Source organism: Cricetulus griseus, chromosome 4 (genome assembly GCF_003668045.3).
Source record: "Cricetulus griseus strain 17A/GY chromosome 4, alternate assembly CriGri-PICRH-1.0, whole genome shotgun sequence".
NCBI lineage: Eukaryota > Metazoa > Chordata > Mammalia > Rodentia > Cricetidae > Cricetulus > Cricetulus griseus.
In genome coordinates, this window is record NC_048597.1 from 230743517 (window position 1) to 230767715 (window position 24199).

The following is a 24199-nucleotide window of genomic DNA, read 5'->3' on the forward strand; positions in this document are numbered from 1 at the left end:
CGACGTTACCTGCAAGTAATTGCTCACTAGACTGCTCATGCTGGAGCTTCTGCTGGGGGGTTTCCACATGTGAGAAGAGGGTGTGCCCAGCGTCCTCCTGTGGGGCCATAAGACAGACACAGTGTGTTCAGATAAGAGAGCAAACTCCCTCCCTCTCTCTCTGTCTGTCTGTCTCTCTCTGTCTCTGTCTGTCTGTCTGTCTCTGTCTGTCTCTCTCTCTCTGTCTCTTTCTCTCTGTCTCTCTGCCTCTCTCTCTCTGCCTCTCTCTCTCTCTCTCTCTCTCTCTCTCTCTCTCTCTCTCTCTCTTCTCACACACACACACACACACACACACACACACACACTGGTGCTAACAGTTACTAGGCAAGCAGGTGGTGGTAGGATATGGCCTGGATATCATTTGATTATGTCTGCTAAAGCCTCCATATGTAGGTCCTTAGAATGGTGACACTGAGAGATGATGGAGCCTTTAAACAATGTGGCTGATATAAGCCCTTACATCAACCCGTTTGAAGGCACTCTGGGACTCTAACCTCTGTCTTACTATTTGGGACATGTGATCTCTTACTTCTGCATAAAATATACCCCCATCACCTACTCTGAAATGATAGTCAAGGGATTGCCTTGCCAGAGCCTGGGCCATGTTGCTCAGGCCTTCAGCCTCTAAAACTGTGAACTAAACAAGCCACACTCTATTTCCCTCCTAAAAGGAAGACTTTCAGACTTTTTTTTTTAATTTAAAGATTTATTTTTATGTGTGGTGCATGTGTGAGGGGGAGGCCAGAAGAGGATTCTCTGAAGCTGCAATGGTTGTGAGCTGCCTGACATAGGTTCTGGGGTTTGAAAGTGGGTCCACTGGAAAAGCAGGAAACATTCTTAAGAGCCGAGCCACATCCCCAGACTAGAAATGTATTTTCTTTATAGTCTGCCTCAGGTTTTTCATTACAATAACAGATGGATGAATGCAGGAGCATTCTTTCTTAGATGATGCACAAAGAGGAAAACACACTTCTCTCCAAAGAGCAGATCTTCCATGGGCCTGAGGTGGGTACTACACTGCTGCAGTTTAAACATCACAGCATGGGGGTTCGAGATAGCCTAGCAGTTAAGAATGCTTGTTATGCAATCATGGAGACTGGAGTTTGGATCCCAGCACCTATGTAACAAACCAGGTATCCCAGACACCCTTGAAATCCCATCTCCAAGAGAGGTGAAGACAGGGAGGTCATGTGGGCTTTCTGGGTTCTAGCTTAGAAGAGAAAACTTGAGTCTCAGCTTCAGGAAGACATCTTGCCTTAAAAAACTAGTTGTAGAATAGTAGAGGATAACTGCTGCCCTCCTCTGATATGTATACACACACACACACACACACACACACACTCACACACACACACACGCATGCACACACACAAACAAATGAATCTCATCTGATATCTATGCACATGCACATGCATGCACTCACACATACACACACACGCATGCACTCACATGTACACACACAAATGAATCTAATCTGATATCTATGCACGCACACACACACACATGCACTCACATGTACACACACAAACAAACGAATCTAAATACTATAGCTTCCTTTACTGCCCCCCCAAATCCCCAGGAAATACATTTCTTTGAATTTTAGGTGCCTGCCACAGTCTATTTTCCAATGAGGAAAAAACAGCATTCAACCTAGGTTCTTTTTTTTTTTTTAAAGATTTAATTTATTATGTATGCAGTGTTCTGCCTGCAGGTCAGAAGCGGGCACCAGATCTCATTATAGATGGTTGTGAGCCATGATGTGGCTGCTGGGAATTGAACTGAGGGCCTCTAGAAGAGCAGTCAGTGCTCTTAACCTCTGAGCCATCTCTCCAGCCCTTGTTGGTTTGTTTTTAAGTTCTACTGTGCTGAGAGGCTCATCTACAGTGTGGCCAAAGACCTGATTGTACTTCATGTGGACATATTGGACAGGGCAACTATCCAAAATCTCCTTCACTGAAGAAAGTTCTACTGGATGAAGCATAGAGGCTTATGTGATAACTCTCAATTCACAGCAACCCTACAAGAAACAACCTATAGTTATCGAACTGTCAAATCTATTAGTCCCCTCAACCTAGCAAGGACCTTAGTCAAGAGTGCCACACAACCTCACACATGTGTGAGGTATGAGGAGGGAGGTGTGAGGAAGGAAACCCTTGGTGCATTATCACTGTGGAAAGGTGGAACAAGCCTAACTCCACCAGGATGTCACACTGGTTATGGTTACTTATGCAGTAGAATATTCTACACCATGGGTCTGCTAGGCTGTAAATATTTTGAGCTTGTGAAATAAACAGTCTATATCACAACTACTCCTGCATGAAATCTGTCATAGAATATGTAAAGAGATGGGCCAAGTTGCTTCACATAGTTGCTTCTACCCTATAGCCACAGAACCACAAGAGTAAACACAAGTAAAACTAAACAATGTGAAATTAAAAAGGCAAGTATGAAATAATAGCTTTCTCATGATTCTCTGTGCATAACATTTTGAAATTATATATAGCATACATATTATCATTAAATATTTGTGGATACATAAAAAATACATATAGTGAAAACAAAGCCTTGCTATTGACATGCCTCAACCATAGTGCTGTGTTTACTTCTAGGAAGGAAGAAGGGAACAGACAGCAGGAAGGTGGCACCTTAGTTAGATCTACAGTATTTTATTTCTACAAAAGAAAAAAAAGAATGTATTATATAGAAGAAAGAAACCCTAAAATATCAACCTGAAAGGTCTCCCAGTGGACGAATATGGCTAAGTTAAGCTCAAAAATAATGACAGAATATAATCCACCGGACAACAACAGAACAAAACAACTCCCTCCACACAAACAAAAACCCACCACAACCAAAAAACCCCACAAGTCAATACTGAGATAACTTAATAAATAAATGGGGAAGGCAGACAAAAATAGTTGTGAAGCTATATGCAATTTACTGAGCAAGCAAAATGGCTGGGCAGATGGGTGGCTGTTTTCAAAACACTGGACATCTCTTTCCTTAACATTTTAAAGAAAGCAGTTCCCCAAAGTACCTGGCAAATGTTGGCCAGGCGGCATCCAGGTCGTAGCCCCTTGATGCTAGATCAAACTGCACCTCAGTCAGCTCATACAGTTGGCCCACAATGTCAGAGCTCAGCTTTGGCTTCAGAAAGGGGCTTCTTGCATAATACCAGTCACTGCAGAAAACATACACTGTGTGAATTGAGGAGAAACAAGGATAAGCGAAGAATGAATGTACTCAAGACCATCCTGTGTGGTTCTACCTCATCAAATCCAGTAACCTATGTTACTAAATAAAAAAAAATAAGCAAGCCATTTTATCTTTCACTGCTGAACCACAGGTTCTCAAATAAGCTTTCTTTGCTTCAAAGAAACTTGCAATTATCTGGATGTTTATTATTTATATAATACCTTTCTTTCCTCCAACAAATTTGAGATACTTAAATCTTAGTGACTTGCCAAGAAAGGGTAACTGTAGGAGACAGGACAATTCCTTTGGGGAAGATAACCTCAGCTTTTATTCCTTTCATAGAATCCAACAAGACACACTGGGCTCACTTCTAACTTCTGTTCAGACATTAAAAGCCAAGGAACAAATGTCTATCCAGAAATGTTTTATGCACATTGTTATTGTGATTTATCCATTTCACGAGACATTGTTATTGTGATTTATCCATTTCATTCGAAGCAGTAAGAAGTTTAAAAAGATAGTACTTATAAGTCTAAAGAATTACTTGGCTCATATTTGTGGTCTGTGATGCTGAACTGTTTATGGTAGTCTTTACCAAATACCTACAACAATATACTCTTCAAATCAAATGTGCAAATGTTTTTAACTCACAAGCCTGTCACATGTATAAGAATGTAATCAGTCTTAAAGGCAACAGAATAAAGCTAAACATTTGCTTGTTATTTTTAAATTCAAAAGTCCTTTCTTTCATTAACTCAAATATCTAGGGAGAGGCATAGGAGAAACAGAAAAAGAATGCTGGGCAGCTGCTAATCTGATGCTCCCTTACTCTCACTCACTCAGACCCACCTTTCTCCTTCTCTTACTGTTTCCTTGTGAGGCTACAGCACATACGAGGTACACAGTACTCACAGCAATTGCCCTAAGGTCTCCCAGGAGCCATGATATGTTGATGGGAACTGGCTCTGTGGTAGGTGGGGTCCAGGCTGAGTAAAGGAGAACCACACAGGCAACTCTTGTGGGAAGCAAAGGAACACTGGCTCCAATGAGCCACCACCCATCAGGAAAAGACATGTGGCCACCAGGAGTTAAGAGCTCTGGCTCTAAGCTCTAGTACCACAGTTGAGCACATGAGAGCACTAGAAAAAGGTAGTATTTACCTCTTTACCACTTTTATACTACATGCTCAAAGACTGGTAGGAAGGACCAAGAATAATGGCTGTAGAAGAAACTGGAGGCACCTACCACTGTCATTCTGACATAATTTCTGTTCATGGGTTAAGCCCAGCACAGTCTTGCAGTTACCTGGTTACTTTAGTGTTCATGAAGCACTGCTGCAAAGTGTCTGCCAACCTCTGGTGCACCAAAGAGTAGCGAATGAAAGCTCTTCCTTTTCCCAGAGATGTTCGGAGCTGAAAACACAGATTACATTGAGATGAACACCTCCTCATGGAGAATTAGCAAAGGCCACAAAATAGGACAGAACATGCCATCCAACCCTGCTCTGACACTGGCAGCCCTCATACCCATCAAAGGATGGGAAACATCTGGCACCGTCACTCTAGAAAGAAGCCTGACGTGGGTGGGCTTATCGCAGGCCTCTATCTGAGAATACTCTGCAGCAAACATGTGAAGAAAGATATGTGGATGGGAATCAAAACCTGTACCTCGAATGCAGTCACTCTTGCTCTTCTTCCTATCAGAATCTCTGAGTCTGACAGGAAACTCCTTGATTTCATCTGGAATAAGGTGTGAAACCTGGAGGTAACTGAATGGCTTCTCACATGGAAACTATAGGAGGAAGGGATGGTAAACTTGGTTGGTGCTGGGCTTAAGGTACAAGGGGGTCAGGCTCAGGGAGAGAGGCCTCAGTGGCTTGGTTGGAACATGTGTAGAAAAGGGGAAGAATAAAAAGAGTGGAGTTGTGTAAGAGGAGCTCTGTAAGCATGAGTTTTCTGGCCTGTCTGGTCCTGAGGCCCCTGCCCGAAATGAACACATAGACACTATATTAGTTATAAATCTGTAGGCTGGTGACTAGGGTTTCTTATTGGCTAGCTCTGTCTTTTTCTCTTTTTTTTTGGTTTTTCTAGACAGGGTTTCTCTGTGGCTTTGGAGGCTGTCCTGGAACTAGCTCTTGTAGACCAGGTTGGTCTCGAACTCACAGAGATCCACCTGCCTCTGCCTCCCGAGTGCTGGGATTAAAGGCATGTGCCACCACCGCCCGGTGGCTAGCTCTGTCTTAATTATTAACCCATTTCTATTAATCCATGTATTTCCACATAGCCTTGGCTTACCGGAGAATGCTGGACCTGCAACTCCTTTGCGGGCTACATGATGACTGCTCAGCATCTCCACAGAGAACGATTTCCTGTTTGTCCCTGCTTATATCCTCATTCTGCCCATCTATGTCACTTCCTGTCTATCTGTACCTCCAGACCTCTATGGTTAGCTAATAGCAAGTTTCTGCCCACCTATGTCACTTCCTATCTGGCCAATCAGTCAACCAGTGTTTTATTTATTAACCAATGAGAGAAACATACACACAGAAGGATGTTTAACAGTCTCCTTTGTCTCCATCAAACCCTCATGTATCTGTTCATGCTTTCCTAATTGGACTGGTTTCTTTTCAGAGAAGGCAACTCATTGCATTTAGTCAATGTGCTATGGATGAGAATAGGGCTTTCCAAGGAGTCTTGTCACCTGGGAGTAATGTCATAGAAAAGCCCAAGTGTCCACAACTCTACAATGACTTTGATGACAAATTCATGTAAAAGCATAAAGGAATTCATCTGAGGTTTAATCACTTACAACATGGTATGCTGTGCAGACTCTGCAATGAGGCTGCAATGCAGGGCCCTACAAGCTGTGGGCAAATGGCAGCCAAGACAAGTGGATTAAAGTGAACTGCCATAGAGAACATTTGAGAGGTTTGAAAATTAAGATTCATAACCTCAATATATCAGTCCCAGAAGTAGCCAGGCATTCAAAACACATTGAGTCTACCTTAGGTATCTATTGGCACAAGCTCTGAATCTGGGTAGAGAAAGCAGAGCCAGCACTCTCTCACTCTCTTAAAGATCAGAATGTTTAGAGAGGGATGACAGTAGTTTGGTCAAAAGAGGGTCTTATTATTTTCTACCACATTAAGATGTCCTAGATTGAGACAGGAAGTATGTGGCATGCCACCAAGGCACCAATAATGCTGTAAACATCCCAGGAGCAGTTAACACCTTTAACTCAGAGGTATTTATTACTTTGAGTCATTCTTACTGATGACTCAAAGAAGTAATATAACATAAGGTGATTTTAAAAGACATGAAACCTCATGAACTACGGAAGCCATAAGACATTTCCCAACCATAGTCACGACAGCTGAAATGGAGGTGGGCAGAAGACTGACTTGATACAAAGCACTAAGGCATGCTTCCAAATAGTTATCTCAACAGATGCTTAGAAGACAACCTCCATGCCAACATCCATGTACAAACACTTTCTTCTCTGATGAGTGAGGTGAGAACAAAGTGCTCAATGGGGACAATGGGGACATCTGGGTAGCCCAGAACAGCTAGGCAAGGTGCCCACCTACATACCTCAAAACTGGAATAATGGTAGAATTTAATCAGATCTCTCTGCCCACAAAACCACTCTTGTCTGCAAACTCTCAGAGCAGGAGTGAGTCCTTATTCCTCCTACATGACAGTAAAATTTCTTAAATGATAACATTTGAGCTCATTAGCTGAACAGATGATTATATAAGGAGCTAGCTACTTACTTTAAAAAATGTCCCTCAGGAAAAAGAATATTTCTTTTGTACTGCAAATGAAAGTAACTACATACTGCCTTTTTAAAAAATGTTTTAGATCATAGGTCAGCTTTCATCACTCAATTCCCGGTTTTCTTAGCATCCCATATACACCATGCTGAAAAGGCACACAATAGTAGCATGGGACGGGAGACCTGCAAGGAACATGGGGTGTCTCTGCTTTAAACCAGACCTCTGTGCCATGTGCCTGGAGCAGAGCTGGCCTCCACATACTTCAGGGAAACCCATTCCAGAAGAACTCATTTTGAGTCTCTGCAAGTGGCTCACTAGAATGTTCACATATTAGCACAAATGGCTATCTCCTGCCCCAAAGGCCCCAAGGAGTCCTATAAATACTTCTGACCCATTAAATTCTAGTTACACTTGAAGATCCAAAGAGCACCAAGTAATGGGGAAAGTTAATATCCAGCAATTTTCCTACCTAGTGACATTTCAAGACAAAGAACAGAGTTTTCAACCATAGTTAAACAACTGGGCCCCATGGGAAATCAACCTGCATGAGCAAGTCAGAAGTCAGCACACAGCTTCCTTAACTTCTTTAAAGTCTATCTGCATGGCCTCAAAAGGTCTGAATGCATTATGAAGAGAGGAGAAAAAGAGCTAAAAAGTAGACTGTTTTAGAAAACACTTCATGACCCTAGGAATGAAGACTAACTTACTGTTAGACTTCACTTGTCCAGAGTCATATGACTGAAGACTTCAGTGCTGATGCAATGGGTGAGGAATGGGAGAAGTGGGAACCTTTCCAGATTCCTGATACATTACACACGGCTCTACATCGTCAACTTGAGCTTCTCACCAGCCTCCCAAGACCAACCCACACCACACTGACATTAAAGATACATGCAGGACAAACACTATAGAACTGCCATCCTCCCTCACTTGCCCAGAGTCAGAGGGGGCAGCTGGTAGAAGTCACTGAGCCTTGGATGTCAGTGTGCTTATGCTGTTTCCATCTATAAGAAGGAAACCATGGCCCTTGCTGGTATTCCTGTGAGTGCTATTGCTAAAACACCCAGCCTTCTAACACCGTGGCCTTTGAGGCCAGCCAAAGAGCCTGGGTGCCGATTTTAAAGCGATCACACACTTGGCAGAGATGCTAACAAGACAAAACGCACAAACTTTCCTAACCTTTCTCCAAATTTTGGGCTCACTTGCTCTCCCTGTATGTGTGCTTCACTTCTGGGTTGACTGGGCTGATGAGAGTCGCTGGGGATGGGGATGGGGATGGGGAATGAGAGGCATGAAGGAAATCATCTGAGGTTTAGGCACTCACAATATGGTGTGCTGAGCAGACTCTGATATGGGCATCAACACAGGGCCTTCCAGCTTCTGGTGTAAAGCAGCCAAGATAAATGATAAAGGAGCTGCCACAAAAGTCTCAAGACAGGATTGCAGATTAGGACCCACAAAGGAAGAAGGGTATGTAGTGTGGTGTGGCATATTTGTGTTTCTTAAGTTTCTAGTAAGACAAAACCAGAGCATTCAGCCCTTCCTCAAGGGCCCAGCTGGATGTAGGACATTACTTAGCAGCTGGGCATGGTAAGAAATATGCTTGAGAGTCTACCTTACTCTCCTCACTTCAAATCTAAGTTTCTTGAGCAAACTGCTGGAAAAGTAGCCTAGCAACTCTAAAAATCTTTCTGGTTTACATTTATTTATTTATTTATTTATTTATTTATTTAGTGTGTGTGTGTGTGTGTGTGTGTGTGTGTGTGTGTGCGTGTGTGTGTGTATGCATGCGCGCGAGCATGCACATGTGTGCTCATGTGCATGCTCGCGCCAGGCCAGACTTGCCAGGCCATGTATGTGTCATAGCATATGTAGGGAGATCAACTTGCAGGAGTCTGTTCTCTCTTTCAACCATGTGAGTTCTAGGAATGAAACTTTGGTCATCAGGCTTGGTAGCCAATGCCTTTACCTAAAGAACTGTCAAGTAAGCCCCTGACTTAGCAACTCTAAAGAAAATGATTTTTTTTTAAAAAAGGGAAGCAATGTTTCACAATTCCAAAGGGTGGATGAACAGAGACTTTATAATGTCGATAGCCCAGTTGGGAAGTAACATTTAGGACCTGGCCCATTTCTGCTTAGTCTAAACTCAGGTAGTTCCCATGAGCTTGAATCATATAACAGGAGCCCAGTATGCCAAGACTGGATTTCTTGGCTTCTTGGTCACCCATAGACTTCATGCTATATCTAATTATTTGTAGAAGAGGTGTCCACAAAGAAGCTTTAGGCAGGCCAGTGGAAGACAGATGGCCCTTCCCTTCATGGCTTCACTTACCTCAGAGATGGACCTGACAAATCGGATCCCATCATTTGCTCCCTTCACCTTGGCTAGGCAGGCACAGAAGTAATCCCAGTAGTCCTTCTTGCTACCCAGGAGGCTAGTCTTCTCCTTCTGATCAAACTGGGCAAAGAAAGGAACAGAGAGGAGGTCTGAATCCACTGCTGTTCATGTTCCATTAACATAATAAAATTACTAACTTCCTGGGGACAGGCACTGAGGGAGGCCTCTTGATGGTCTTAGTTTAATTTATTAGCAAATCAGAATATGTTAGTTTACAAACTTTAGATGTGATAATTGAGGCTAGTAAATACCAGCTCAAGGTCATATAACTGGTAAGATTTAGGAATAGTTATCCCAAAAGATTTATCTCTTGATATTTGCCTAGCATATACAAAGCCTGAGTTGTAGTTCCAGTATAGCAAGCTAGTTTGACTTATTAATAGAAAGGAAGGAAGGTAGGAAAGAAGGGAGAAAGGAAAGCAAGAAGGAGAAAAGAATAATAATTAAAGGAAAAAAAGAAAGATTTATTTTAAGGGTTACTATCATAGTTTGGTGAAAAACCTCCAATATGATAAGAAAACGCTGTAACTTAGGGAACTGAGGCAATGACATTTATCCATTTCGAAACTCTCAGGAGTCAATACTATCTTAAAATACATGAAAAAAGTCAAATTAATGTCAGTGTTGAGTACTTTCAAATTCAAAACCAAAATGGGCTGAACTGGAAAAGGTTAAAAAAACAAAAAAACAAACAAACAACAACAAAAAAACAAAACAAAAACAAAAACAAAACAAAGCAAATCATCCTGGTATCAAAGAACCAGTTGGAGACATAAGGTGAGTCCTTCCATGCCTATCTTTATTTCTAGCAGCTCTCTCACCTATGTTCTTTGGTAGGATGTGATACTGTAAAGTTTGGTAGGTATCTTTCTATACCATTTATAAAATTTCTCCTTGGTTGTGGAGCAAGATTAACATACACTCCTATGAAATCTAGGCAACACAAAACAAAACCCAGAACAAACAGTGATGCCTCATACAACTGTGGTAAAATGACTACTGGTCCATTTCTTTCCTGTCTATTTCAAAAGTATGTACTTCCCAATCAGCAGAGCTGTCTGGGTCAAGTTAAGCAGACACTAAAGTTACACCATGAAAATGTTAAAAGAATGTTTGCTTGATTAACCCTGATTCAGAAATAGCCAGCTCTACAGTAACCGTGCTTAAGGAGCAAGGTTCTGAAATGGGCCTTGGATGATCTTCCAGAGTCTGAACTCTTGGAAGCCGCCTCTATTACTGGCTATGTAGATATATTGTGTCTGTAAAGGTGAGACACTACAGGGTTCAACAAGTTCTCAAAGGGTGTAAATAACTACCCTACCCTACAGTTAAGATGGCTTAAATCTTAGAGAAATGTTCTTGGTTCCCAGAACTCACTAGGGAGGACTGAGCTCTTGGGACTGCTCTGACTCTCAGTCTCACCACAAGGGCTTAATTGCTCCATTGTGCTTTCTGAACCACATCCTGGAAACTGGTAAGAGTCACTCAAATAGGGGCTGGAGAGATGGCTCAGAGGTTAAGAGCACTGACTGCTCTTCCAGAGGTCCTCAGTTCAATTCCCAGCAACCACATGGTGGGCCACACCATCCGTAATGATCAGGTGCCCTCTTCTGGCATGCAGGGATACATGCAGGCAGAATACTGTATATACACAATAAATAAATAAATAAATAAATAAATATTTTTAAAAATTCTTTTAAAAACAAAGAGTCACTCCTATAGGGAACAAGAGGCAACTGTGACAAAACCAACACATGACAAATGCCACTTACTTGCAGAAGATACTCAAGTTTATAAGAAAACTTGTGCAAGTTGGTGCTGTCATCTGTGATCGGTTCTCCACCTTCCTTAAATTCACTGCTTAGCTCTGTCACTGCATCTTTAAGACAACAAACAGGAACATGTGACCAGAGAGACATATTTGTCTACTTACATCTTAACATTAGCATACGTCTGAGATGTGCTGAAAAGTAAGTCTGAGAAAGCAGAAATAACACCTGGAAGTACAAAGATAAGTGGTCAGTGATGGTCACCTTGGAAACACACAGGACTTGTAAATATTCAGGTGATATAACTTCAGATAATAGAGTCATAAATGCACTACGAGCCCACAGACACTGCAACAGCTTGCTGACTGGGCACACTTCTTAAAATTCATCCCTGTGTATCCACCACCAAGCTAGTCCTGTGTGTACACAGCCAGCCAACAAATGGTTGCTATGCAGATTAACCAACTGCAGTATCACAAAACAGACTTGGGACAGTAAGGGGCAAGGAAATGACCAGGATAATCTGTTTTGTGATAACAAAACACCCGATTCTGGGTAATCACAAAGTAAAAATATTTATTTAGCATTTCAGCAGCCCTGGAATTGGGATTCATGTTAGATGTGTTAAAAATAAGGCAAAACTTTCTCTGCAATGATTCATTAAACAAGAAACACACCTAAAAACAAGGCATCAATTTTGAAGACCCCAAATGGTGGCCTTTAGCATTTAATAGTGTGAAGTTCTCTTTCATAACTTGCCCCCACAGGAATTAGACCATATATAAAAGAGTACTCTGTGAAACAGCATTGAGTTCTTTTCAGGGTGGTCATAACCTAATCACCTGTCACTAGACTCTAAACATGTCCCATTTCTCTTCAACAGCAAAAGCCAAGCTTCTAGCACAAATTATAGCATTTACTACACCCCTATCAGCACAGGTTAAATACAGGTTTCAGAGCATCAGCAAGTACAAGAAACAGTAATAATGATAACAATATCTGTGTCTGTTAATTGGGTGCCTAAGAGGAGTCAGACCTTTATATGTATTTTTCATGAATAGAGTGTCTGCCTTATTTCAATATATAATACACATTCTAATTTCAGCACTGAGAAAAGATGAAAAACATTAAATACAACATGGAATCCAGGAAATCTTTTATTATTACCCCCATTTTACAGATAAAGGTTACAGGGGCCAGAGACTCTTTTAAGATCCTGATGGCAAACAGCAGAGCTCTAAGCAGACATTGGTCCCTTCACCTCTCCAGTGTGCAGTTTGCTCCCCTTGCTTATAGGTTGGGTTTGATGACAGGATGTAGGTTTCAAGACTACTGTGAGATTTCTGTGAAGCTAATATAGATTCATAAGGCTTTTTTTGAAAACTAGCCACTGTGACGCAGAAAAGACTATTTTGTGGTGAAACTTCTAAAGCCAATGGCCAACACAGATTTGCCCCAACTGTCATTTATTTTCTCTGAATGTCTGTATAAACAAAACAAAACAAAAACACTAAACATTTTAGCTGAAAGTGTATAACCCCAAGCTTTGTTCCATACTGGTTCTATGATACTAAGAAAGTCAGATTCTCCACTGTGCCTATTTCCTTCACTGCAAAATGGTAGCAGCAATGGCACCTACTCCACAGAACCAAACAAGATGATTTCACAGGTTATTAGTAACATGTACACACAGCAGTGTCTTTCGTATGTACATGAAACACCATACAAAATATGACTCAAAAAGTTTTGGATTTTGGTGCATTTCATTTATCAGAACTTTAAATCATGAATGTTCAATCAGCAAAGTGTTCCAAAATTCCAAAGTATCAAAAAATATTACAAAATATTATAAAATCAAACAAAATCAAAAATCTGGAACACTCAACATGCATCAGCTATGAGAGGCCCCAAAGCACTACACAAAGCAAATCTGAGAAAATAGGCTGGACCTTGCTGGCTTTGGATTGCAGATGCAGACTGTGTACTTCATTGAGGATATCCCAGACTAATAGCCTTTACTATAAGACCTTTGTTTGTCTAGGAACCTGGACTTCTAGGTGGTCAGGGAAGTGTCACTGTGACTTCTGCAGGCACAGCTCTATGGCAAACGTGTTGGAGCTCCAGAGGCTTACAAACATCAAACCTGGCAGAGTTGGGGATGAGAGACCTACTAATGTCTGGTCCTTGGGAAGTCATCTAATAGGGTAAACTTGGGTCTCTGCAATTCACAGAAATGCTGTTATTCCATCAAGGTCTAGCTGCAGTTTTATCTGCTTGCCCTCTCTTGCCTTTCTCCAGTGGAGAAGGGCTACAAACCCAAGTGGCTCCCTGAGGAAGCCCAGAGGTAGTAGGCCTGGTAATAAAATGCATGGAACAATGGCCACCAGTGGCTGGGGCTGGTGTGGGTAGATGCAACATGAAACCTCCAAGTACCTCACCTGTCATCCTGCTTGAAGAGATGAGAATTTTCCTTTCCCTAAAAGTCAAGCTCACCAAAGCCCAACAAGGGGTGGGGTGATTCCAAAGGCAACTAGGCAGTTTAAAGCACTCAGAACTGAAACTAATCCCTATACTTTTAGTGCTATTTGGTTTTATTCACAAACTAGCTGTGTTGCTCTGACAGGAGTGTGAGGTAAGCCCTCCCAGCTGCACAGAGGATAGATATCTGAGAACCAAATATTTCAATAGGATATAAACAAAGAAGAAAGGGCTGAATTCTGACTATCAACACCCAGGGCACAGACCCACTGTAGGATTAAAGTCTCTTTATTCCAGATGACACCAAGGCAAGACACAGGCCAGAGCTAGGTTATAGAACCCAGCAAGCGCGGCCAGAACAAAAAGGCCAGGGTCCCCACGTGCAGCCTCTTAAGAAGCTCCCTTACGTCACCCTGGCTTTCCTTCACCACGCCCTTATGGGCGAGTCCCGGGTCCACCTGGTACCTGTACCAGGACTATTGGGCGGGGCTAGAGTGTCTCCCTACAACCCACATTCCTTAAAACCAAGCCCAGTTCACCAGCCACTCAACCAGACCTTGTAGATCACGGATGATCCTCTGCAGCTGGGTCTCAGTGCTGCTAGAAGCCATGGTGTCTCCTTTTCTTGGATGTGTAGGTCCACAACAGGCTTTCACTTCAGTGCTGTGCGGCTTCCAGTCAGCAGTGGTCAGACTCCATGGTGGCACCTGTGCAGGGAAGAGGCCACAGTTTAAAGAGTGTAGAGGATTTCCACTCTGGGCACAAAGACCCATCAGGTATCTTTCCTTGAAGAGATGGATTGACCTTTTTGTGTGAATCTTGTTGGCAGGTATGCTCAGGTTTGCTTCTGACATAACTTACATTCTGACACCATGACATGCCTTCTAGACTGTTCTTTTGGTTGTTTTTGTCAACTTAACACAAACTGAATTTTGTTTAGTTTTGTTTGTCAACTTGACCCAGCTACAGTTATTGAAGAAGGAACCACAAGTGAGAAAATACCTTTTATGAATGACTCATGGACAAGTTTCTGAGGCATTTCCTTATTTAGTGATTGATGTGGAAAAGCCCAGCCTATTGTGGTTGGTCCCACCACTGGGTAGGTGGTCCTGGATGGTGTAAAAAAGTAGGCTGAGCAAGTCATGAGGAACAAGTCAGTCAGCAGCACTCTTTCATGGCTTCCCTCAATGATGGAGTGTGACTAAAGAATTTTAAGATAAAGTCTTTATCACAGTAATAGAAATCCTAACCAAAACACAGACTTAACAAGAAGCAAGGTCAACTTAAGAGCACAGCTGTTCTTTCTGAGCTGCCCATCCTGTCTCTTGGGACAGAACAGCCTCATATTTCATTCTCAGAAAAGTTTCCAGTGGCTCTCTTACCACTTCCCACAGAGGTCAGACCTGCTTATTTCAAATTCTGACATCCCTAAACCCTGACGAGCTAGCTCTGTTCAGGGCCATTTTTTTCTTATTCCTTTCTAAAGAACAGTTAGAAAGTTCTGGCCAGGCAATGTTGGGGTTGAGGGGGCAAGTGACAGGGGATACATACCCTAGGGCTTCTGACAGGGACAGCCTGGCCTGCCTAGTAAATAAAGTGGCTCCTCCATTGTCAGTGGTTGAGCTTCTTCTGCCCTGTGTTCTGCTAAACCCGAGGGTGAAAATACTCCCTGACCTGCCACCCAAGAGTCTACATAGCCCTCCTTCCAGCCCAGGAACAAGGTACTATTTTAAACTCAGTCATAGTTTTCTCCAGCTGGAGAGTCCCCTACTTGGGCAGCTGTTAATGTCATTTAAGGACACAGTAGTGTTTGAAGATCAACGAAAAGGAATGTGAGTACCTGGAAGGGAGTTATGACCACACATTTGGACATCAAGGCCTTTCACAACCTTTAATCTACCCTTTAGGTATCCTGCCTGAAGGTGCAATATCTGCTGTAAGGATAGTAACAGCCACATTACTGACAGCCTGCCTAGGGTTCTGGTCCATAGTTTACACAGAACACTTACTTTTCACAATTATCATGGTAAGGTAAAAAATCTCCTATTTACAAAGAAAAATCTCATGTTCTGTAACCTAAGGCCCAGGGCCAAAAAATAGAACTGACTTGTTTACTGTTCTATGTGTTTTCAAACCTGGGGTTTTCCCAGTAAATTCTGGGACAGCACAATTGTCACTATAGAAAACGACTTACCACTTCTACTGGCTCCTAGGAAGTATCTTGAACTTCAGTGGTAACCAATAACATGCCACTCTGAGTCTGTCTAACATATGCTAGCTCTCACTCATTTAGTGCCATGGCTCCCTTATGGCTTTAGATGGGGCAAGGAAGCCGTGGAAAGGAAATGGCTCTAGCCATAAACAACTCCAAATATTTACAAGCATTCTAGTGACTAGTCAGGTCAGCATAGGCTTCTCATTGACCAGATGCCTAGCGTCTGTCTATTTTTAACTTGTAAGCCAACACAGTTGTGACTCAGTGAAAACAGAGCACTTCTCAGGCCCAGGAAGAAAGAGTCAGGCACTCAGCTAGACCACAGTCCCATTAATGCACGACACAGGCTTCAGGGAGTCAGGGTTCAGGATTTCTAGAACCAATCTCTATAAGGCCCCCAATAAGTACTGGTGCCATTCATCAAGGATAATAGGCGGGGACAGAAGTGGTTTATGAGAAGCCTGCTTCCCATCCCAGCGTTTCAGTGTTTCTCCCAGGTCACACGCCGAACACAGAGACCCAGTAGGAACCAGTCATAGCTCTAGAGAGGGCCAGAACCGATGTTCAGCCTCTTCACATAAGGCCCAGGCAGACAGTCTCTTAGTATGCTTTCCATTACCGTGATAAAACACCATGACCAAGCTGGGTAGTGGTGACTCACGACTTTAATCCCAGCATTCAGGTGGATCTCTGAGTTCCAGGACAGCAGGGCTACACAGAGAAACTCTGTCTCAAAAAAACAAAAACACAAACCAAATCAAAACAAAACAAAAACCCCACCATGACCAAAAGCAACTTGAGGAGGTAAAGGTTTATTTCAGCTTATAGTTGTAGTCTATCATGAAAGGAAGTCAGGGCAGGAACTTGTGACAGAAACCTGGAGACAGGAACTGGAGAGGCCATAGAGGCACACTACTTACTAGTTTGCTCCTCATGGCTTGCTTAGCCTGTTTTCTTATTCAACCCAAGACCATTTGCCCAAGGGTGGCAATGCTTGCGGTAGGCTGGGCCCTTCCTACACCATTCATTAAGAAAATGCCCCTATAACCTGCCTCTGGGACAATCTGATGGTGACATTTTCTCTATTGAAATTCCCGCTCCCCATATATCCCTGGCTTGTGCCACGCTGTCCAAACAAACAAACAAACAAGAAAATCTAACCAGGACAGGCCCTATTGGTGAGGTAGGAATGACTCTGTATCCTCACTATCTACATGTGGCCCGATCATCACCCTTTATTAGATGCTTTGTGCAGGCAGAGATTCACAAGGTACAGTCTAGCTTTGCTGAAGCTGAGCTACTGTGTCGGCTAGTTTTATGTTAATTTGACACAAGTTAGAGTCATCTGAGAGGAGGGAGTCTCAGTTAAGAAGATGCTTCTATACGATCATGCTGTAGGCAAGCCTGTAGGACATATTCTTAATTAGTGACTGATGTGAGATGGCCCAGCTCATTGTGGGTGAGGCTATCCATGAATTACTGGTCCTGGGTTCTATAAGAAAACAGGCAAGCCAGTCAAGAGAAGCAAGCCAGTAAGCAGCACTTCTCTTTTCTGCATAACTTTCTGCCTCCAGCTTCTTGCTCTGCCCGAGTTTCTGTCCTGACTTCCTTCAGTGATGAACAGTGATGTGGAAGAATAAGTCAAATAAACCATTTTCCTCCCCAAGTTGCTTTTGGTCATGGTATTTCATTACAGCAATACTAATCCTAACTAAGATAGAAATAGATACCAGGAATGGGGTTATTGTTGTGCCCATGTTGTTTTGAGGATTGTGGAAGGACTTTGGAACTTTGAGCTAGAAAAGTCATTGAGTGTTGAGACTTCAGTTCTGTAGTGCTTGGGAGACAACGTTGAGAGCGATGCTGATGATGAAGGCCTGGTGAGAGTCCCTTAAAGACTCTACTAATGCTGTTTGCTATTTTGGACTAAGAACCTGTGGTTCTAGTCATCTGGGGCTGAAGAATTGGCTGTGATTAACAAGAAATCAGAAACACAAAAGTAAAATCTTTGCTTTGCTGGAACAATGGATGTTGGTCAGCTGAGACTGAAGAATCAGCTGTGATTAAGAGTCCAGCATCAAGGTGAAGTCCTCTAGAAAGTGTTCCCTCACGGTCATCACACAGAAGCTGTGTTCCAGGAGTAGTCAAGGTTCTAGCTCATGCTGGTGCTGCACTTAACAGTGGAAGAGTCTCCCAGGTGGTATGTGTTGAAGGCATGAAGGGGTCATGGAAAGTAGCTGGGGCTTGGGCTCTATGTGGTAGGGCTGGAGTCCCTGAAGACAGCCCAGGAGAGGCTACCTGTGAAAGTGTAGCTCAGTCGAAATAAAAGAACCCAGCATTTTAGATATGCCAGCACCATGGGATGACTGCTAAGAAGAACAACAGCCACGGAACGGAGGCTGCCTAAGCTTAGGAGACAAGCTATGTATGCTGGAGAGAGCAGAGCAGAAGTGACCCAGGCCCTGTGGAGAAGCCCAGAAGATTGTGAGTGGATTTCAGAACTTGGACACTGAGTTATTTACAGAGATGGAGTTTGACTTTGTTTTGTTCAATTTTTGACAGTGCCCTGGTTCTTGAAGAAATTATCTAACTTATTTTTTTTTTTTATTTTATAGGAGCCTGCAGTTGAGAAACTCCAAAATTTTTGGAGACTGAACTTTTTTAAAGTATTGGAATTTGTGAGACTATTGGACTTAAGTTAGTAAAATGTTTCATGTTGTGATGTTGATATTAATGTGTAACCATGGGGATGAACAAGAAGGGAAAAGTTTCGGCTTAACAGTGATATGTTTGTGTGTCAAGTTGACAAAGGGTCAATTGTACTGGCTAGTTTTATGTCAACCTGACACAAGCAGGTTTGTAGGGTATTTTCTTAATTAGTGATGGGTGTGGGCAGGCCTCAGCCATTAGGCTGAGGTTCTCTGTTCTATAAGAAAACAGGATGGGCAAGCCAGGAGGAGCAAGCCAATAAACAGTACCCCTCTGTGGCCTCTGCATCAGTTCCTGCCTCTAGCTTCCTGCCCTGTTTGAGTTCCTGGCATGACTTCTTCAGTAATGGACTATGATGTGGAATTATAGGCCAAATAAACCCTTTCCTCCTCAAGTGGCTTTTAGACATGGTGAAATATCATAGCAATAGTAACCCTATCTAAGAAACTATCTACCAAGGAGAACAAGAGAAAAACATCTGGTATCTAGATAGAATACAAGTGGCCCACGCAGGGCTATAGATAACAACTCCTGGGTATTTGGCAATAAAGAGAAATGAGTCATAGAAATTACTACCAGGCACTGAGCCTTCAGGGTGTTGTTCTGAGTTTAAAGAAACCCCTGGAAAGGCTATATACTTTATGCTTATGTTAATACAATGTTTTTGCAAAGAGAAATCAGAATACTTGTTGCAGAAAATGGGGAACAGATGGGTATAAATGCAAAAGGGCATGTGGTGGTAGAGGAAATGCAACAACTGTCATCCATGTCTTGTTTATGGTGGCATGTGTAAAAATTCACATAATGACCTGGACTTGGTAGTATACACCCATAATCCCAGCAGTGGGGAGGCTGAGATAAGAAGACTGCTGTGGGTTCAAATCCATTCTGTTCTATGTAAACAGCTGGGCTATATATTAAGAGTCTATCTCAAGACAAAACCCAGACGGCTGGGGATGTAGCATACTGGTAGGTAGTGTTTGCCTAGGATGCTCAAAGCCATGGATGGGTCCAAGCCCCAGTACTCAAAACCAAAAACCAAAACTGATAAACAACAACAACAACAAAAACAAAACAAAACAAAACAAAAAAAACCCAGGGGGGGACATAAATCCCAATAGTAATAAATAAAAACTCACATAGCTGAATTATATCTCCCCTCAAAGCAGTAGTGTGATAATTTTTAAAAACATGATGGGTGCTGATATGGAATAATGCTCTTGTTCACTGTAAAGATTTGTCACTCGTATTGGTTTAATAAAAGGCTGATTGGCCAGTAGCCAGGCAGGAAGTACAGGTGCAGCTACTACACTAGAATTCTGGAAGAGAGCGGTTTCCAGTCAGACACAGAGGAAGCAAGATGAGAATGCTTTACTGAGAAAAGGTACCAAGCCCGTGGCTAAACATAGATAAGAATTGTGGTTTAATTTAAGATGTAAGAATTTGTTAGTAATAAGCCTGAGCAATAGGCCAAACAGTTTATAATTAATATAAGCCTCAGTGTGTTTATTTGGCACTGAACGGCTGAGAACAGGGCGGGACAGAAACTTCCATCTACAGTATGCTGAGAGAATAATAGATTCTTTGTGATGACCACTGAGTTGCCAGTATGTCCCTGAAAAGAAATAGGTATAAGTGAGGCCAGATGAAAGAATAGTGAAGGTGCAGGTACAGCTTTCCTGGAGTACTCACTCCACATGAGCCAACCCAGGGAAGGTGGCTTCCAGATGCAATCATGAAGGAAGATGACTGCACCTTTATTCTGTGAAGCCCATGGCTGTATGCACAGGCAACATAAGGGCTAAAATGAGGCTGAGGTGCGTGCTTCTGGGTGAGGGGAGCTGGGGAAGGAGGTAAGAACAGCAGACTGTGGCTAACATCCAGGCTGAGGATGGGACCGTGTGTGTAACCCACAACTCACTGAATTTCCTGGATTCTAGCTATTCGGAATCCAGCCTTAAGGAAAAGATGTATGTCAATTAAACCAAGATCTTGGCACAAGGGTCTAGATACACACAAAAATGGATTCCTTTATGATTTTGTAGCTGAGCTAAGAGTGTCAGTATACACCTTTATTACCAGTATTCAGGAGGCAGAAATAAGTATATTTCTGTGAATTAGAATCCAACCTGGTCCACATAGCAAATTCCAGGCCAGCCAGGGCTACATAGTGAGACCTTGTTTTAAACAAACAAACACAGCAACCAAACTGTGGTGTTTGAGAGCTGCTACCCAATGTCCATGGCACTCTCTATGGGACCTGATTTTGGTTGTACTTGACTGGCATCAAGTTCCCAGGTCACAGGGTGAGCTTTTCTCCATCACTAATCTCACACGCTGATTTTCCAGAGTCTATGACAGTGGGTTTTCAACCTCCCTAATGCTACAACCCTTTAACACAGTTCCTCATGCTGTAGTGACCTCCAAACATAAAATTATTTTCACTGCCACTTCATAACTGTAGTTTTGCTATTGTTATATATCATAATATAAGTATCCATGTTTTCTGATGCTCTTAGGGACTCCAGTGAAAGTCATTTGACCCCCTACCCAAGGGGTTTCTACCCATAGGTTAAGAACCATTGCTTTAATACAGTTCCTGTTGTGGTGATCCCAATCATAAAATTATCACACTGTTACTCCATAACTGTAAATTTCTACTGCTATGAGTAATAATGTAAATATCTAATATGCAAAATATCTGACAATTGACCCCGGTGGGGGTCACGACCCACATGCTGAAAACCACTGGTCTATGAGCTTAAAAAAACAAAACAACAGGCTACACTCTGGGCAGTCACCTCACAGTGACTCAGGAGGAACATCAAAGCTCTCTAGGTACATTGCCATCTTGTAATGGACTAAGTAATGGACCATGGTTCAAATGATTAGCACTCACAGTTTCCATGGACTCAGAATACTGTACCCTTGGATCAGGGGCCTTATTAACAAAGAAAGACACAGAAGGGGGGCACTCTCCACACCATAGTCAACTTCCTCCTTGTGTCTCTATGCAACCTCCAGAATGATGAAGTCTACTTTGACATCTTCAACTCTTGAGCAAACTGCTCCCCTAATTCAAAAAACACAAGAGCTTCCATACATGTAGCTATAGTCTTTCTTGCCAGTAACTCAATGTTATCTTTACGCCTATCCTAGCAAAGAAGAGACTAAATACATTCTTTCAAAAAATTATTATTTTTACCTAGGACCAAGTACTGAGTTCCTGGTCATGACCAAGATATTCTTTTAGAGGTGAAGGATGTTCTCTGATTTCCAAATTAACTCTATACCTGCCCAGATGCGCTACATGCTATACATATCACATACAGTATATTAATTCTAAACTAAGAAACAAAGACACTCACTCAGCCTAAAGCTTACTTACACCATGGTTCAAATGATTAGCACTCACAATGTTGCCTGCAAACTGGCTCAGGCATGAACAACACAGTGTCTGAGGAGCCACACCAGGAAGAACCATAAGGGGAGGTAGCTGGGATGTGGAAGTCAACCTTGCCATGCTTTCCTAAGACAATAACTAAGAACTGACCGAGAAAGAGAGAACAGGGTGTAGCTAGGTTCCTCCCCTAGCCCCAAACAAAGTCAAACAATTGTAAATTCCACTTTGATCAATAGAAATAAATGATGCCAAAAGGCCGATGGCCTTTCAGGAAGAGTAAATAGCCTTGACTTGGTTCAACAAGCCCAGTAATGTACATCTGTTCACAAACAACAGAGATAGGTGCCTCTGACTAGTACTTGTACCTTTGAAAACTAGGAGGTCCCACTGGCTTGAATTGGAAACTGTTGGTGAGCAAGAAGGCCACCCTCACCAGAAGTTCACCACAGGAATATGGTACTCTCTAGGGGTTTCCAGAGCTCAGCAAAGGGACAGGCATTTCATTACCTGCATCAGGCAATCCAACTCCTGGGACCTATAATTAAAGTATTTCCCTTCTGCATGCCTGAGTCACCTTTTCTGAACCCTCCCTCTTGTTTTAATGAGAACAAGGATTTATGACACTGCCATTGTTTCTTGAACCTTCTCTTGGTCCCTTCCCTCTCAACAATTATAAGAGGTTACTTAGTCATTTCCCTAGAGCACATACAAACAAGCCACAGTTTGGCCTATGGATCCAGAACAGGCTCAGAAAGATCTGAGCCCAGGACAGTTGCTCTGGACTGGAGAGAATCCAGGTGTCTTATTTATTTTTAGTGCATTGGTATTTTGCCTGCATGTCTGTCTGTAGGAGGGTGTCAGATCCCCTAGAATTGGAGTTACAGACAGCTGTGAGCTGCCATGTGGGTGCTAGGAATTGAACCTGGGTTCTTTGGAAGAGCAGCCAGTGCTCTTAACTACTGAACCATCTCTCTAGTCCCTCTAAGTGTCTTTTAAAGAAAATAGACAGTGGTTTGAAGGAAAAGGCTACATGTCTGTTCTTGAGGCTGGAACCATAGTTCCACTGCTGGAAAGCCCAGAGAAACCATCTAGGAGGTAAGGATGAGGCATGTTTCTAGAATGACTACTTCAACAACGAAAAATAGACTTGCCCACAACAAAGACACATGCCACCAAGGTAAGGAAATGTCATATGGCAAAGGCATAACCTCCAGGACCAGAATGTCAATGGGTCAGTGAAGCTGACTGTAATTTAAGAACTGAGTCTTTGATAGGATATGACATAGTTACTCATAGTTACTTTCCCCATTGCAACTAGAAGACACTTGACTAAATCAATTTAAGGGAGGATTTATTCTGGCTTACAATTCAAGTAGATATATTCTGGCATATCAAGAAAGGCATGGCAGTATGACCTGAAGGCTGGCTGGTCAGCATTTAGAAAGCAGAGTGAACAGGAAGTGGGCACCTCAAGTTCTGCCTCAGGTAATCTACTTCCTCCAGTGAAGTCCCATCTCCTAAAGGATTCACAACTTTCCCAAACAGCCCTGTCAAGTAGGGGTTTTGGGTTCAAACACCTGAAGCTATAGGGTACATTTCACATCCAAAGCACAAAGGGCACTAAACATAGCCTTGAAGAAGCTCAGATAACCGCTGGTGCTAACGAGCTAACAGCCAGACAAGAGGTATTTTTGGCACCATTATTAAAGAAGAAGATCTCATTTAGAAGTAGGGGTGTCACAACCGTGAACAACAGTGGTAGTGGGGAGCCTTAGCTTCTAGGAATTTAGCAAAATGGGAAAAAGACGTCTCCAATAAACTTAGAAATTTGACCCTGATAAATGCTTTGATGAAAACAAACTGTCCAGTGCTCATTATTCTAAGCCTTTGTTGCAGAGTCTCACAATCTCCTTCTATGGCTCTTGGTACTATTTATATTACAGTTCTTTACTTGTTAATCATTATTCTTCCCACTTGTCCTATAGCTCCATTACTGTTCATATTTCCACAGTTCCTAGTACAGTTCAGGTATATGAAGAAACCTCAGTAAGTTACTTGCCAAATGAATGAGATGGAATATAGATCCTCAGTACATAAAACAATCAAAACCTTGGGGAATTAGAATATACCAAAAAGTAAATAATAAAAATATTTCAAATAGTGGAAACATGGGCAAACTTTCAACAATGTAAACATTTGTATTTATACACATGGATAA

General features: G+C 42.4%; 1 protein-coding gene across 2 annotated transcripts in view; it reads right to left on the bottom strand.

Moving 5' to 3' along the window:
• Nucleotides 1-24199, bottom strand: part of Fyco1 (FYVE and coiled-coil domain autophagy adaptor 1) — a 72339-nt gene that overhangs the window by 42317 nt on the left and 5823 nt on the right. For both annotated transcript variants that reach the window (XM_027415532.2, XM_027415531.2), the window contains exons 2-7: nucleotides 14211-14361; nucleotides 11180-11286; nucleotides 9342-9467; nucleotides 4540-4646; nucleotides 3077-3220; nucleotides 10-97 (exon numbers count right to left, since the gene is read on the bottom strand). In XM_027415532.2, coding sequence (XP_027271333.1) covers nucleotides 10-97; nucleotides 3077-3220; nucleotides 4540-4646; nucleotides 9342-9467; nucleotides 11180-11286; nucleotides 14211-14265 — 627 coding nt within the window. In that variant the 5' untranslated portion in view covers nucleotides 14266-14361. The remainder of the gene's footprint in view (nucleotides 1-9; nucleotides 98-3076; nucleotides 3221-4539; nucleotides 4647-9341; nucleotides 9468-11179; nucleotides 11287-14210; nucleotides 14362-24199) is intronic.